Source organism: Rhinichthys klamathensis, unplaced genomic scaffold (genome assembly GCF_029890125.1).
Source record: "Rhinichthys klamathensis goyatoka isolate OS25496 unplaced genomic scaffold, OSU_Roscu_1.1 h1tg000424l_1, whole genome shotgun sequence".
Taxonomy (NCBI): Eukaryota; Metazoa; Chordata; class Actinopteri; order Cypriniformes; family Leuciscidae; genus Rhinichthys; species Rhinichthys klamathensis.
Window position 1 is genome coordinate 658039 of NW_026606922.1, and position 16357 is coordinate 674395.

The 16357-nt window shown below is 37.1% G+C and overlaps 1 protein-coding gene across 2 annotated transcripts in view; it reads left to right on the plus strand.

Annotated features, from left to right (window-relative positions):
- sfswap (splicing factor SWAP) overlaps positions 1-16357 on the plus strand; it is a 94072-nt gene that overhangs the window by 24015 nt on the left and 53700 nt on the right. Inside the window, exons 7-10 of one of the 2 annotated variants that reach the window (XM_056235627.1) lie at positions 2681-2831; positions 9982-10267; positions 10355-10528; positions 10659-10752. In XM_056235627.1, the coding sequence (XP_056091602.1) occupies positions 2681-2831; positions 9982-10267; positions 10355-10528; positions 10659-10752 (705 nt within the window). The remainder of the gene's footprint in view (positions 1-2680; positions 2832-9981; positions 10268-10354; positions 10529-10658; positions 10753-16357) is intronic. The other variant, XM_056235628.1, reaches the window with a different exon arrangement.

The following is a 16357-nucleotide window of genomic DNA, read 5'->3' on the forward strand; positions in this document are numbered from 1 at the left end:
GTTATTACTGTCAAATACTGCCAGACTTGTCAGAAATTATAAAACTAAGTTTTCTGCTGCTAAAGGAAGAGTGACTGTTGAACATTCATCTCAGGTCTTATGCTTGAGATCCCTCGGTGTGTCATGTTTTTCTGTGGCTTAGTCAACCTGTGTGTTCTGGTTCTTCCAGAATATGGGATTAATGCCACCCACATGTTATGGTGGATTGATAACTTAATAGCAGCTCAGGTAACTAGTCATGCATTCTTGGGGGCAGTTTTTTCAACAAAAAAACGACACTACACTGACACCTTATTCAACTAAAAACTGAAAACGTATGCGTTTTGGCCATTCATTTACACGACAGCGGCATTTTGGGGGCCGGAAAACGAAAACTTTTGAATATTGGATTTAAAGTGCAAGTCTTTGAAAACGGTGCCGGTATTGTCTCTGTGTTAAAGGAGAACTCCGGCGCAAAATGAACCTTTGGTCTAATAAAACATTGGTACCTAGTCAACCGTTATCTGAGATTTGTTTTCATGATAATCGAATGTAAAGAGTTTTATCTCTAAAAACTGTTTAGCATATAACGCTAGTAATGGGGGCATTTAATAAGTAAAAAGAAATCGCTAGTTAATACCACTAACAAGGCTCAAAATAGCCCCACACGAACACAGTAACATAATGAGGGTCCCTCCCTACATGCAAAATGAAGCATTGAGAACATTGTAAGTGTACAGACCGTTTAATAAGAAGATAAAGACAGTCCACTTCGTGTATACAGACAGGCGCCATCTTTGGAAAACAGTCTCGACTAATCAAACCACGAACGACGTGATAAGTGAGCTGAACTGTATGAAGTTCAGTGAACTTCTGAACTGTATGAATGGCGTTCGTGGTTTGATGAACCAAAGGTTCATTTTGCGCCGGAGTTCTCCTTTAACTACAAAATTGCGAATTTGTGAAAACGGTGACGCCATGCGCATGCATATTACATGTTTAGTCTTTAATAGTGTTTCTTTACAAAGTGGCATTGTTAACTACTGGCCTGACAGCATAATAGAGCGTTTTTTTAGTTGTTTTTGCGGATTCCGCGTGAACGGGGATCGTTTTGACAACGTTGTCATCTGTACGCGAAAAATGCAACGGAAAAACTTTTCTGTTTTAGTAAAAGGCTAATCACGAAAGCAGCATTATTAAGTTTGCAGGGCATTTGAAAATAATCGATAATAAATTGCACACATTGCTAAATATTGCTTACTATAATTACATTTATGCAATGTAATTACATTTATTTAAATTTATGTAATGAAATTACAGTTATATAGAAGTTGTCATAATGTTATATAATGTAATTCACATTAAAAGTTCTAACATCTACATTTATTAGGTTTATTATGAAAAATGATGGCATATGGTGGTTTGTTTATAATTTTCACCTCATTTTAAATTATACGTCCAAGTCTATCACAAATCATTCTCACAATTTCCACAAGACCTCATTTATGTAAGCCAGCTAAATGACTTCCTTAACGTATTTAAATCATCAGAGTTTGCACTAGGACTGTTCAATCCATCACAGCAAACCAGATGTTTAGTTTTTGTAAGGCATGAAAACATAAGCTTTTCCTTAGCTTTACCTTATATATATTATTATAATTTTGTCCTTTCTCTTACATTTTTTAGTCTGTATGTTTTGAAATATTAAAAATGGAGGCAATTTCGTACACACAGGATAGAACCTTTTACCCAGAGAGCTCATTTATTGGAAGCTTGAAATATGAGTCTTTGAGGAATCATTTCTGCTCATGTGATGAGTATGCAAGAGCTCACACTTGTAAGATAGCATCTCTAGTGGTGAAAAGTAGTACTGCAGATTCTGCTGAATAAGCATGTGTTGAAGGAATGGTTCAGGCAAAAATGAAAATGCTGTCATTGTTTACTCACCCTCCTGTTGTTTCTTAAAATATATGTTTGTTATTCAGTTAGCAACAGTCAAGGAAACTGGATTTTTAAGATTTTTTGTCATAGTACGGTGCAGACATGTGTAGACTAGAAGCTGTCTGCATCTGTTGAACAGTACTTAAAAGGTCACCTCCTTAGAGGACAGAAGGGATTCCAGTAAAGTGCGTGTTCAGCACTTTGTCTAAAAAGAAGTGGTCTCGCCGGGTAGGGAAAGGATCCATTCATGCAGGACTGCAACAAGCAGAAGTGATGACAGCGTTCAAAAGTCTATAAAGCATGGAGTGACATCCAGTGGCAGGAAGTACTGAGGAGAGACGAGTGCAGACTTGAAATCTTTGGTTAATATGGACGTCCCAGTATGTTAGACATCTTTTTCTTACATTGTTAGACTGGCTACCTTATACACAACTGGAGCGGTGTCTCACATGGACAAGGAAAATAATTAAATGCAGCCAAACTCTGCAAGACGTTTGAAAGGATCTGCCATACAGCCACCTGAAATAACTACAAAACAATGTGCTCCAGGGAATTGCTTCCAAGGGGAAACACAGAATACTGGCTAGTTTTATAACCTGATTTGTTGACTTAACTCAATTGTATGGTTACATGCAAAATCGCAAATAAATCTTTTCTGTTTTGTTTAAACAGCTTTACACACATTTTCTGGGTGGGATATATTTATACATAGTGAGGAAAGTAGTGCACAGCCCATTGACCATGTTTTTATGTGTCATAGCCTCTGCAGGTCATTGATCCAGATCACCCGTTGGCAGCGCTTGTTCGAAAAGCCAAACAGGAGAATAATGGTGCTGTGGCGATAGCGACCAAAGCAGAGGAAGAGCATCAGCCGCCGGCAGTAGCCACACAGATGGAATACAGCTCCGACCGTGAGTATGATGCCACATCAACATCTATATGGTTAAACAAGGAATAACTTTTTAGAAGTTACAAGAGCTTTGGGCTTCACAATTAATGAAAATGAATACAAAATCATGATATGCATTTATTATTATTGTTGTTAATAATAATAATAATAACTAGGGGTATAACAATATATCGTGTCACAATATATCGCAATACAAAAATGCAACAATATGTGTCGTGGATGGTGACAATCTGTATTGAGTATAATTCACCCAAAATGAAAATTACTGTGTGAGAAAAAAGTTTTAATATCAGTGCTATAATGTTATATAATGTACAATAATGCAATGAGGGAATATTTGTGGGTCCTGATAATGCCAAAATTTCTTGTTACCAGTAAAAAGTGTCCGACATTATTTTAAATATATCTAGTCAGTGACAGAGTGCAAGCATATTTGTCTAAAATAATTCTGTATTTTCAGCTTTAGAATCATGAATATTTTTATTCCGATGTCATCATTTTACTAAAGTGCTATATTAAAATATGTATCTGCCTCATATACTGTTAGTCATTTTGGTTGTGTTTTAACACATGGTGAACATAAATGGGCTTGACATTTACAGTGTGCTTAGACTTACAATGCACCATAAAGCTTGAGACAAACTGAACCTGCAGCATGATAGAGTTCTGTTTGTCTTTTTTGGATGTGGTCGGTAGTACTTGGCATGACTCATTCTGATGAAAAAGACGTATTTCCTCTTGAGATGAGTCTTTAATGGAAGTGGACTACAATGCCAGCTCTTTAAAGACTGTGGCAAATCATTAACATCTTGAATTATTTTTAGGATGATCGATTTTCAGGGCATCCTTGAGTGAACTTGGCAATGAAGCTGACCTTCCAATGCGAGCAAAGTTCATTAAATTAAGTACTAAAACAGGCAGACTGCCCTCCTTATCTTCAGTCAGTTCTAATTCAACAACTTTAAAGGCAGTTTTTCTTTCAACCACTTGAATTGATTCTCACTACATCCTCAGATTTTTGCAGCTGTTGAGCACCATATTGGATCATAGACATGTCCGTTGTGCGTGTTATTTCAATGGCGAAACAAAGGTACTCAAATTAGTCTAGAAGTCTGTCAGTAATAACATCTGCTTCTAATGAGTGAGTTTTTAAGCAGTCTGATCCACAGATGCGTGCTTTCTGTTCTTGCTGCCAAAATGAGTGCACCTGATGCTCAAACAACGCAACTTTAGAAGCAAACCAAAAAGTAATCAGTGGCAATTTGGAATAATATTGAATTTGCTTGATATTGCAGCACTTGCTTGCAGTGTAGTACCCGGTATGCGGCAATCGAGCAACGTCAAAACTATGACATGCTATTATAATAATCAACAGGGCACTGACACAAATAAGAGATTTGTGCAATGTGGATAGAATTGCTCATTATAATGGGTAAGGAAAAATTTTTTTGCATCTGCTTTTGTGATTTAAATCTATTAAAAAACAAATAGCTGTTTTGTTTTTGCTGTTGCCAAGAGGACAGATGTGAAGTTGAAGTTTGATTTACTGATAAAACAGCAATGAATTCATTTAGCAACATCGTTCTCAGCCTGTTTTGATTGTGCCCCTCACTAAATAAGTATGTTAATGTAAGTTCTAATAATAAGTGTTATTTAAGCATTATTCATAGTATTTTATTTTTATAGTATTATTGTAGTACTACTACATAGTATTGTACTGTTTATTACTATTTTGAATTCTCTTTTATTTTTAGACTTTCATTTTTAGTTTTAGTCATTTTGTTATAGTGTGATTATTAATTATTATTATTGATTTAATTATTTGTAATTTAATATTTTCTTATATTTAAATTATTTCTATTTCTTTTTGATTATTTTTATTTTATATGTATATATGTATGTATGTATGTGTCAGTTCTATTTCAATTAATGAAGTTTTAGTTAAAGGGATAATTCTGCCATCATTTACTCACCCTCAAATTGTTCCAAACCTGTATGAGTTTCCCTCTTCTGCTGAACACAAAAGATGATATTTGGAAGAATGTTAGTAGCCAAACAGTTGATGTACCCCATTGACTTCCATAGTTTTTTGTTTCCATACTATGGATGTCAATGGGGCCCACCAACTGTTTAGTTACCCTTATTCTTCAAAATCTCTTCTTTTGTGTTCAGCAGAAGAAAGGATTTCACACAGGTTTGGAACAACTTGAGAGTGAGTAAATGATGACAGAATATTCATTTTTGGGTGAACTATTCCTTTAACAGTAGCAACACTGAATCAGGCATAATTATGCTTACAATTACTTGTGTAATGCTATTTGGTAAAATAAAGCTGCTGCTTGTCTTCGTAATTTGGCTGGGCAGTTCCCAATGTTGAACTGAGTAAAGGTAGTAGGACAACAAGCACCAGCAGATTTATTTTGACCAAAGAGAATAACAGAAAGTTTTTGTCCTCCAGAGTCCCATGGCGTTTAATCTTCCATTCGCTGTTAGCTGGTTCTCTTGCTTTAACTCTCAAGGTTTTAAGGTACTGTGGGGAACGAGCAATTCGCTTTTTATTGGAAATAGAGAATTTAGCGCTCAGTTGGTGAAACACTCAAGCTGGGACTGCTGATTTGTCTCAATTAGCTTGACTGAAAGAGCACCACTGGTTTCTTGAGGGAAGTGCCACAGGATTACAGTGCCCGAAGGCGCTTCAGTGGGCCAGTTTCTCAAAAGAAAAGCTACTTTGACTGCAAATGTGTATTTTCTAGGATTAACAGCATTACAAAGAGGTTCTATGGGCTTAACCACAGTCATCCTATAATCTTTGTGCAAATGTGAGGGTTATTTTTCCAAGGCTTTGGCCTGTATCTGGGGTTTGCTGTGTATTTGTCTTTGAGGGATGTTTGGCACTAAATTTGAAGTTTGTTTTAACATTGTTCCCTTTCTTCTCAAATCAAGTTGGAATTAGTTCCCCTGTTTGATATTTTAAACTGGTTGCTGTCAAGTTCCAACCATGTGGTACGACAAAAGGAGAAAACTTTTTATAAAATCAGATTCCTTTGGTTAACTGGTGGTGGGATGTCATGAGACTCATGGAAGTGCACTCTCAGTGGGATTGAGAGACGTGCACGGCTGGTTGACCTCAAGCCTTCTTGGGAATCCTTATTTACGGCCAGTGGCCATAGCTTAGGCAGACTTCAGATTTATTACGTTACGCACGCCGTTCTGCTCGTTTGTCCCAGAATGCTCTGCTCATTGCCTGTGAGTCACCCTGGCGCCACACCACACGCCGTGCCAGCTTTGCCCTCCCCATTACTCCAGTAAGACATCGCTCTTCTGCCGAAAAGAGCAGGCTATTCTGTCCGCTTCACACCGCTAGAACAATTACACTCATTTCGCTAGGGTTCAGTAGACCTTGTTGTTCCACATCCATTCAGCTCGCATGATTAATGCAGTTTATTAAGTATGTTGACAGTAGGGAGGTGTGACCTTTGAACTGCTCAGTTACTGGACTAAGCATCTGCCAAAACTGCAATCCCAGCAGATTACAATGTCTGTTTTTATATAATGAGTCATGATGTGTTGTAAAATGAGTCTCTTTAGTGTTCACAGTACTTTTCTTTGTGGTTTTACTGTGTTAACCATTGTCATTGTGTCGGTGGTTAGAACTTGTCAGGAGGATCTGCATAATTAGGTTAATATAGTATTGGTATAGAACACCATACTAAACGACTCTGACATTATTTCCTGTACAGCAAAGGAATAGTTTTATCTGGGTTGTCATCGTACAGTCGAATGACTCTTCTGAGTCAGTTCTTTGAAATGAATTAAACCACTCACTAATGAGTCACAGATGAACTCACTGGTCTAAAACGGATTACTTTCTCATTGAATCAGTTGAAATGGTTTTTGAATGAACTCACTCACTGTAATACTGAACTGTTCAAAATTTTTGAAGCCTGTAAGATTTTTTTTTTGAAAGATGTCTCTTATTGTCTTATTTATTTAATTAAAAATACAGTAAAAACAGTAACGTTGTTTCCTAGATGAATATATTTTAAATGTAATGCAAATGTAAATTTATTCCTGTGATGGCAAAGCTGAATTTTCAGCATCATTTCTCCAGTCTTCAGTGTCACATGATCCTTCAGACATCTTTCTAATAATGCTGATTTGGTGCTCAAGAAACATTTCTTACTATTATAAATGTTAAAAACGGTTGATGTTTTTTTAATTGACTTGTTAAAATCAAGTGTCAGAATCGGTTTATTCTTTGCAAATCCCATCTCATCCCGTTTGGACGTGTCCGTTAACCTCTGTATTACACTACATGCTCAGTTTAAGTCTTAGGATTATTCTGGGTTACAGCCTCTCTGAGGTGACTTGTGAGATTCAGAAAAGAATTCATTGAAGAGAACTCACTCAGACTTATTTGCCAGAGTAAGCATAATTTTGTTTGCGTTTGAGACGTGTTCCCTCAGGCATTGAAGATTATGTGTTGATTCTTCTGGCTAATCTTTCTCAAATAGCGCTCGAGTCAAATCCAGCAGCAGATGCCCGACTCTGGATCTTTCACAGCTCTCTACCTCTTTATCTCCACAGGGAGACGTCATAAACGATTAGATCCCATCATTGAAAATGAAGTTTGAGATGGAGGAAGGACCTATTAGTTATGAGATGTGTGAATTCTGCTGTGGTTTAATGGGGCAGTGATGTCATTCAGTTATATGGTTGTGATGTACTCTGATGGAAATAGACCTGTTAAAATGATTATATAAATGATTATATGATCATCTGTGTATGATTATTTGATTTAAATACCGATATTCGATCAACGCGTGACTTCCAGTTCCAAACACAAATTGCAATACAAATGATTTTTATTTGAATAATTTAAATGTTTATTTATGTTAGTGTATTTATGGAAATGTTATAGTAAAATATACATTTATTTAATTAATTTTTGCAAGCTCAAATTAAGTTACGAGGATTTTGACCAGCGAATTTCAGAGAATGTAGGACCTACGTGTTTTGTCCATCAATAGAACGGCCGCATCTGAGGTAGTAAATGCATTGTGTTACGTTTTCATTAACTTACGGGTAATGAAGTTCACTGTAGGGCACTCAGTTTTTTTTTTTTTGTCATTTTGGCAAAATCTCATGTTATTAAAGATGAAGTGCTACGCACAGGCTAATTAAATGGTTAGTTCACCCCAAACAAAAAATAATTCTGTCATTTACTCACCCTCATATCTTTACAACCCCGTTAGACTTTTGTTCAACTTCGGAAAACAAATAAAGATCTTTTTGATGAAATCTGAGATTTTCTATCCCTCCATTGACAGCCTACGCAACCACCACTTTCAAGCCCCAGAAAGGTAGTACAGACATCATTAAAGTACCGTAATCCATGTGACTCCAGTGGTTTAAACTCAATTTTATGAAGCAACAGAAGTGTTTAAAAACAAAAACATAATTTACCACTTTATTTACAAATGTTTTATCTCCAACAACATCTGCTCTCGTCAACAACATGTATGCGTCGTGGTGCTCTCGTGAACACGTTAAACTGTTTTACTGACAGTTTGAGGATCCATTGGAGATACAAGATTTAGTCACAAGTTTAGTTACGTAAAGGGTAACCAATATAAAGATTTATAATAATAAAAATGATGAAATATGGATATACCATGTTTCCGCCCGACAGCGATGACATATACTGTACGATATATATAGGTTTTTTTTCTTACCGTACTGTGTGCTGCTCAAGGGGTATATTTTGCAATAATGACTGGCTGACTGCATCATCCCACTTACTACAGTCTAGTAGCATATAAATGGAGATGAAATATGTTTTATAGTATTGCTTTGTAATGTTGATCTTAAAGTTGTTTCATTAAATTTTATGAGTCACATCTCAAATAAAATGTTGGAGATGCACTTGCCACACACATCTCTCGCTCTCTCCTTCGTTCTCTTCTCTTCTCTTCTCCAAGAATCTCGTTTGCTGCTCTTTCTTTTTTCTTTCCCTTGGTCTTTCTGCTATTTTCTGTTTGACTCTTGTGCTCCGTTTCTCTTGCTCCTTTCTCCCCACACTCCCATGCACGTTCAAACATTCACAGTCAGTCATGAAGTAAATGTAGTTGTGTCCAGATTCCCAGCGCCTCTCCCCTTCTCTTTAAACTTGCCCAAATGAGCAGGACTCTTGGTCTCTTCCAGGTCCTGAACAGCCCTGACTTCAAGAGTACTCAGGAGATGGCTTATATATGCTGTTTCATCATTGTCAGAGTGCTGCAGGTTCATGTCTTTACCTTTATGAAGTCTAAACACCTCTGTGCACACTTAAAGGCATAGTTCACTCAAAAATGTATTTTTTTTAATTTACTTACACTCATGTTTTTCTAAACCTGTATGAGAGTAAGTAAATAATGACAGATTTTTATTCTTTGGTGAACTAAAGCTTTAAGCCTCTAAAAAATGTGCACATAGCAGATATTTTCTGTATTTGCCTAATGGCACAGAGTTGGTTGTGTTGTGTTAACAGAGCTTGAACTCGCGGCTCTGTTTGCATTGCGTTCTTATTAAACTGCTTTGTTTAATGGTTCTTTTTTGCCACAGTAACAGTTGACTGAAGGAAAGGAGCAGCGCTTGACTGTAATTAGGCTTTATTAAGTGTTTTTCAAGAATTGTGTCTGTCTTTGCATGCTTGCCATCTCAACATGAGGACAGTCTGATCCTAATTATTTGTGGTAGAGCAGAACAAACGAATGCGATTTTTCTCTTCCGCTCGCTTTTAATCTTCTACTTGAAAAGGAAATTTAATTATGCGGACAGTGATCTAAACGTAGATTATTTTAATACTTAATTTGCATCAGCAGTTCCCTCCGTGTACTTTCCTTGTCGTATAACCAAAGCAGAAATACTATTAATGACTAATGTTTAATGCAGGGCTCGGCATATATCACCAAAATGAAGCTCCGTCTTTACATTGCAAATGGGGCAGAGAAAATGAGGCAGAGATATAATAATGATTTATAACAATTGTGGAACTACTGTGTGTTACCATTCAAAGGTTTAGGGACACTTATTTTACGTGCATCGTATTTAAGAATGCTGTGTGGTGTTGTGTGTGTGTGTGTGTGTGTGTGTTTCTGCATTTCACACAGCTAATGTGACAGCCATGTACTATGGCTACTGTATGTTGCCTGATGGTACATATTGCCTTGCACCACCGCCACCTGGGATTGACGCCAGCGCCTATTACACCTCGCTGCCCCCTGCCATGATGTCAGCTCCTCCTGCATCTTGTCCTCCTCCTCCCCCTGGCACCACACCTTTGTTGGATCCTGTAGCTGTAATCCCATCAGCCCCTGCTGCAGGTCCAGTCACGGTGTCAGCTCCTGCGTCTGCTCCGCTCTCCCATTCTGCTCCTGCCGCCCCTCCAACTTCCAGGTAAGCATCTCTGTTTTTGCTTTCTCTAGAGATTGAAGTATTTCAAAAATCCTATATGGGGTCTTTATTTTTCTTTTCATTCATCAGTTCTCGGCCCCCTCAAACCACTGTCGCCCCGACGGTGGTGGCCGCTGCCGCCCCTGTTGCAGCCATCATCCCTCCGCCTCCTGACATCCAACCTGTCATTGACAAACTAGCAGCATATGTGGCCAGAAACGGGGTGAAATTTGAGACCAGCGTGCGTGCCAAGAATGACCCACGGTAAGCATTTATGCTCCTGCTTGTTACAGTCATCCCTACAGATACAACGGTCTCACTGCTCCTATTAAATTACTGTAATATGTAATGACTATAAACCACTCTCTCTGCGTGTGTCTTCTTCACCCTAAAGGTTTGACTTCCTGCAGTCCTGGCACCAGTACAACTCCTATTACGAGTTTAAAAAGCACTACTTCATGCAGAAAGAAGGCCTGAGTGTGCAGGAGGTAGTTTAATTTCTCTTTCCTTTTCTTTTCTCGCACGCTAGTTTTTATCTCTTTTAAATTCATTTCTAATTACATTTAAAAGTATTTGTGTAGCAGATGCAGGTACACTTATTACAAGAACAGCTCCTCGTCCTGTGTGAACGACCTCTCAGTGTGAACAGAGCCTTGTCTTTTTGATACTTTTGATGTCTTTTGCATGTATATGCAATGCTAATAGCACAATATGACATATTTAGCGTCTCATTAACTACTCATTTGGTTTCTGAAATTGATGTTTACCAACTTAAATAATCATGTTTCATAACCTTCAAGGTTTTTAATACTTGGTGGCTCTTCTCCAAGGCCACTTCTGTGGATTCTGCATTGCTTATTCACCCCCGTATATTTCTGTTCATTAATTGCGCACATTTTCAGGGAGAGAGACTTGATTTGACATTTGCTGACTTACTTCAGTAGAAATATTAAAAAACATCAGTATGCAAAAATGCAGTACATGGATTTTTAGAGAAATGTAGTGTTTTATCAACCGTTCAAGACGGTAACTTCTGTGAGTGATGGTTTCTTGTGTACCGGTAGGATAAAACAATTGTAATATAGATCATGCAAAGCCCAAAATATATTTTTTCAAGAAAAACCTCAGCTTAATGCAGATGAATTATAAGTCAGTGCTGTAGGCAGATTACCGCCTTATGGTCCTCTTTAGTAATGTAGAAACAGTGCGATACAATACTATAATGCAATTCAGTTTAATGGTAATTCAATAAGGCAGTTCAGGACAGTGTAAAGGGTGCAATATAAGGGCAATTAGTAAACAATAGAGGTTTTCATGCAGTCAATACAGAAACAGTTTTCTTTGATCCTTGCTCTAGTTTAACACTGGTATACTGTGGAAGGAGATTGAGCAGTTGTTTTTCAGTGCAGATATATTAGAGGTTGCTAATAATTTGTTGAAGAGCATTCTTTTAGCAGAATCGGTTTAATTTTACTTGATTTTCTAGAATTTTCATAGTCCATTATCAATTGCCCCTATAATGCTATTTTAAAGGATCCTAATTTTGTTTTGGAGTCTCCTACAATAGGTTTACATGCATCCAATTCCAATGTATAAAAAAAAAATACTTTGCAACATCACCTTATTTCTCAAAGAGTCTGAAAACGGTTTGTTCGCTCTAAACCACAACTTACCGCGAACCTACTCTGCTCTGATTGGTCAGACGGCCCTGTCTTTTGTGATTGGTCTAGAGCATGTTGGAAACAAAATTTCAGCTTCGGAGAACGATGGTGTCAGTTTTTCCGTGTCAATTCCAGCGCGAGTCCTAAGCCTTTTGAAGTGCATGTAAACTAGATTCACAGCATTGAAAACTGCGTCTTCTCGACAACACGAACCAAACTCTTCCAGGCCTCAGCTATACAGTGTTTGAGGGCGCAGATATAAGGCAGTAGACGTCATTCGCAAAGACCAATGTAGACCATAGGCTGGCATTATGCAAATTTGTTACATTGTCACAAAGGTATGTAAGAGGAAGTAAGACTGGAATTGCTGATGACTCGTTTCAGCAGTTCAGAATTGATTATTTTTTGAGGAGACAATAACTGTTTTTGTCATGTGCTTTGATCTGTAAAACTTTGCAGACATTTTATCTTCACAAACAGTTATATTACACACTGCATGAAAGGTAATGTTCGAAAAAGCACAATGTGGCACTTTAAATTTAATGATTAGTTGTCCATTTTTAACCAGAATTTAACTAAATACTTAAGAATTTATTAGTATTTTCCAAATATTGCATAACATTTTCAGAAAGCGTTTTAGTATGAACATTTAATTTAATAATATTTTTTACCGTTAATAATTGTTGAAGCTTAATCAGTTAAATGATTAACATTGAAGCACTCATAATTTATCATTAAAACTGTTCAATGTTCAATCTTAAAATAATCTCTCCTGTCACTGTTTCATGTGCAGAGACAACCAACTAAACTATACACTCAATCAGTGGTATTATTTTGGGCCAGGACTATTTTTTTGTTTGTTTGTTTTTTTGTTTATTACCAAACTATTTTTGCAAATCCATTTGCCGCAGAAATTACACACTTCAGCTGTGTGTCCAGGTAAATCCAAGATTATTTGCGACTGGTCTCAGTCTGTGAACAGCAAATGACGGCAGTTTTGACCGCTGCCGGCCAGAAAATTACATCTTGATATGTTTACCAGTCAATTAGTCATGGTGCTTTGAAAAAGAAGTCAAGAAGGACAGACATAATAAGGGCTCGTAATTCCGTCCTTGATTATTCATTTTTTGGCCATATTTTCTTTTATTTTTTATTTGTTGTCATGTGTATTTTGCCTCTAATGGTGTGTGCGATGCTGTAAATCCATTATGCCAAGACTACTTGTTGTTTTCCCTGTCATTACTGATAATTAACTCACTGGTCATTCTTAATGCATCGAGAGGCAAGATAGACTTAACTGCAGCTGCGCATTATTGAATATAAAGAACGTTCCAGTGAATTGAATTAGAATAAGAGGGTTTTTTGGATACATCTGCCGGTAAGTGCTCAGAGCGGCCTCTCTTTAATTCTCCCACGCATGGCACTGGCTAATACAAATTTTGAAAGCAAGTGATAGACTGGCATAATATTTATTGTAGAAAGGAGGCGGGATTCTTCATGGTTTTGAATGAAACGCATGCATGCTTTAAGTGATCGTTGACCCCTGGTCACCGTAAGTGAATCTAAGGCCAATGTTCCCATTCTCTGCTTTAAATTGATATTGCACTTGTGCTGTTTAACATTGAAGTGATCTAAATTCCCAATAAATCTCCTAAACAATAATAGTCTGTTTTCAGTTGTAGTAATAGGGATTTGTTTACAGTTTGGTTTCAGAAGCACTTGTGCTCGGTAGCTCAAACAGTAGAGCATGACTGAGGTTTTGATTCTCAGGGAAAGCATGGAACTAATGAAATGTAAACCTTGCATGCAGTGTTAAGTTGCTTTAGATAAAACAGTCTGCCAAATGCATAAATGTAAGGAGCACAGTCAAATGTTTTTAAAGACTTTAATGTTAATGTGTTCATCTGAATATTTGTTACATATTTGTCCAAGGGGACTAAATTTCTGGGTAAAAAGAAGACATTAAAAATGCAGTTAGTGATTTCTAAGAAACGCTGTTGAAAGTGGATTGGACAGAGCAGCACAACACACTTGTAGCCAATCAGCAGTAGGGGGCGTATACACTCGTGATGGAGGAGGAGAGAGAGTGAGCAAGAGGGAGATTTGAAGAAAGACCGAATAAAGAGAGATGGCTGAGAGACATTACAAAAGAGGTCAGAGGAATATCACTGGAAATAGAAGGGGTATGATCAGGCAAGAGCTTTAGGACCCACATTCAAATTAGAAAAGCTTTCCAGCAATGTAAGCGGGAAAGCCTGAAAACAGGCGCTGAGGTTGCTTTGTTTCTGCTTCATATGTGAGTAACAATGGTTTTGCTGTTTCACAGAACCAAAATAGGCTGTTGTTATAATGTAAGCCATAAAAACAGGACAGTTTTGAGTGTCATTGTTTGTCTGGAGCTGGTGGGCTGCTGGTTACAAACAATTAACTCTTGCTTGTATATACTCTTGTGTACTGTATGTTCATTTTTTGTTCTTCCTTGTCATTCATCATCTTCATTTTATTTTTCGCAAAGCATTATTTTGCTTCACTTTAGCTATGATAAAGAGATATCCACTCTTGCATTGCGTGCCCTTGCATTTTAGTGGTGGAGCAATGAAGGGAGGTGTGTGTTTGTTTGGGTTGATTTCAGATATCAACAGTGTTTCTTAAAATATGCTTCCTGCACCTCTAAGTATGTGCTAATCATCTGGCGAATTAAGGAATCCTTTTATTGTAAAGGCGTTGTTCATGAATATTTATTTAGTTACTTGACTGGACTCCCATGGAAGGTTGCCAAGCAACTTCTGCATGATCTAATTAATATTCGCTATACCTTGAATTCATTGGGCGTACATACATAACAAGGTTATTTGTTTAGAAACAGCTAGATGAAGCACGACACAATGGAATAGGAAAATGGATGGAATGTAAGACGTACTTGCATATACTGTATATTAGCAAACTTTTACATGCTGTCTCTGTTTATTAGGTGGAATGTAACAAAAAACAGCCAATCACATTGTGGAATGTAGTTTGCATAGTTTAAGGTGTTTTATTCTGATGGTTTTATACAAATTCATATTACGTGTTGATTTGTTTTCATGTCACTCACAAGTTTACACACATTGATTTGAGTCTGTAGCTGCTGATTTTCCACAGTGCGTGATCACGACTGAAGATCCTTCTTCCCTTAATGAGACAGTCGGCTGCGAGCTTTGGCTGTGTGTCTCTGTCGGTATGCGTTTAGGTCAGAAATGTGAGGATCAGGCTCTGATGTGTGGTTCTGTGTGTGATGCACTGCTTTCATCCAAGGCTAAGCAGAGACTACGGTAGCTCAGATGAAATCAAATCCTTATTCAGCTGCCATGTCATAGTCATCTCTGCTAATTTGGACTGTTTGATACCTCAGTGTGTTTTTGAGGGTAGACCTTCTAGTTTGGTCAATTCTCTCATTGGTAGAGGTTGTACTTTTCATTCTTGCTAGGGATTTAAATGGAACGTGTTAATTTAATTTGATTAATTATTAAGTAACACATTTAAAAAATGCACTATTAATCAAACCCCCTGATCCATACTTAAATTGTGATTTATTTTATTTTTTTCCACCGTTGGTGCAATTAAAGCGTGATTTAATATGATTAATTAATCAGGCGTATGGACTGAATTAATTTTTTTTTTTTTTCATTACATTGACAGCCCTTGTTCTAACCAGTCTTCAAACCAGTTTTATTGGTTGCCTATTAGGGCTGCACGATATCCATGACATTGCGATATTTCGTTTTTCTCCGATATATATATTGCGATATGAAACCAGTTTCACCAGATGGATAGCTCTATTTGGAAAGAATTAATCATTCTAGAATGATAGGGTTGATTTTGTAGGAGAGTTCCAAATTACTAGCATAGATGAATACAAATGAAATAAACAGTGCTTTAGTTTATGTCTGTTTTTCAGGTAATTCTAACAGTACAGAAATTATCAAATAATATGTTAATAATTAATTTAATAATATAAATTAATAATAACATAAAGATACTCAAATGTAAAATAAGACTGCTTAGTCTTCACTGTATAAATTAAATTTAAGCTACAGAAGTGATTTTAAGAGCCAAAGTACGGATCCAATAAAATGATACGCATCCGTTTTCTTTCTCAATTGTTTACGTAAGCCATAACCGAGATTTTGACATAGCTTTGCATGTGTGTGTCCGTTCAAGCACAAATAGATGGTAATAGAACGGAATTTGGTGTTCGTGTTCTGTCTGCACGGCTCTGTGTGCACAGAAAACAGCACGCGATTTCTGAATTGAGTTCTCTTTCGTGTTTTCTTGCACTTGAATGGTATAAAATCGCTTGAATGTTTAAACTGACTGGACCTAAACACAGGCAAATGATAGACTTTCACTCTATGATGGTTAAACCTTGCAATTAATTAGAGAATCATGTGCG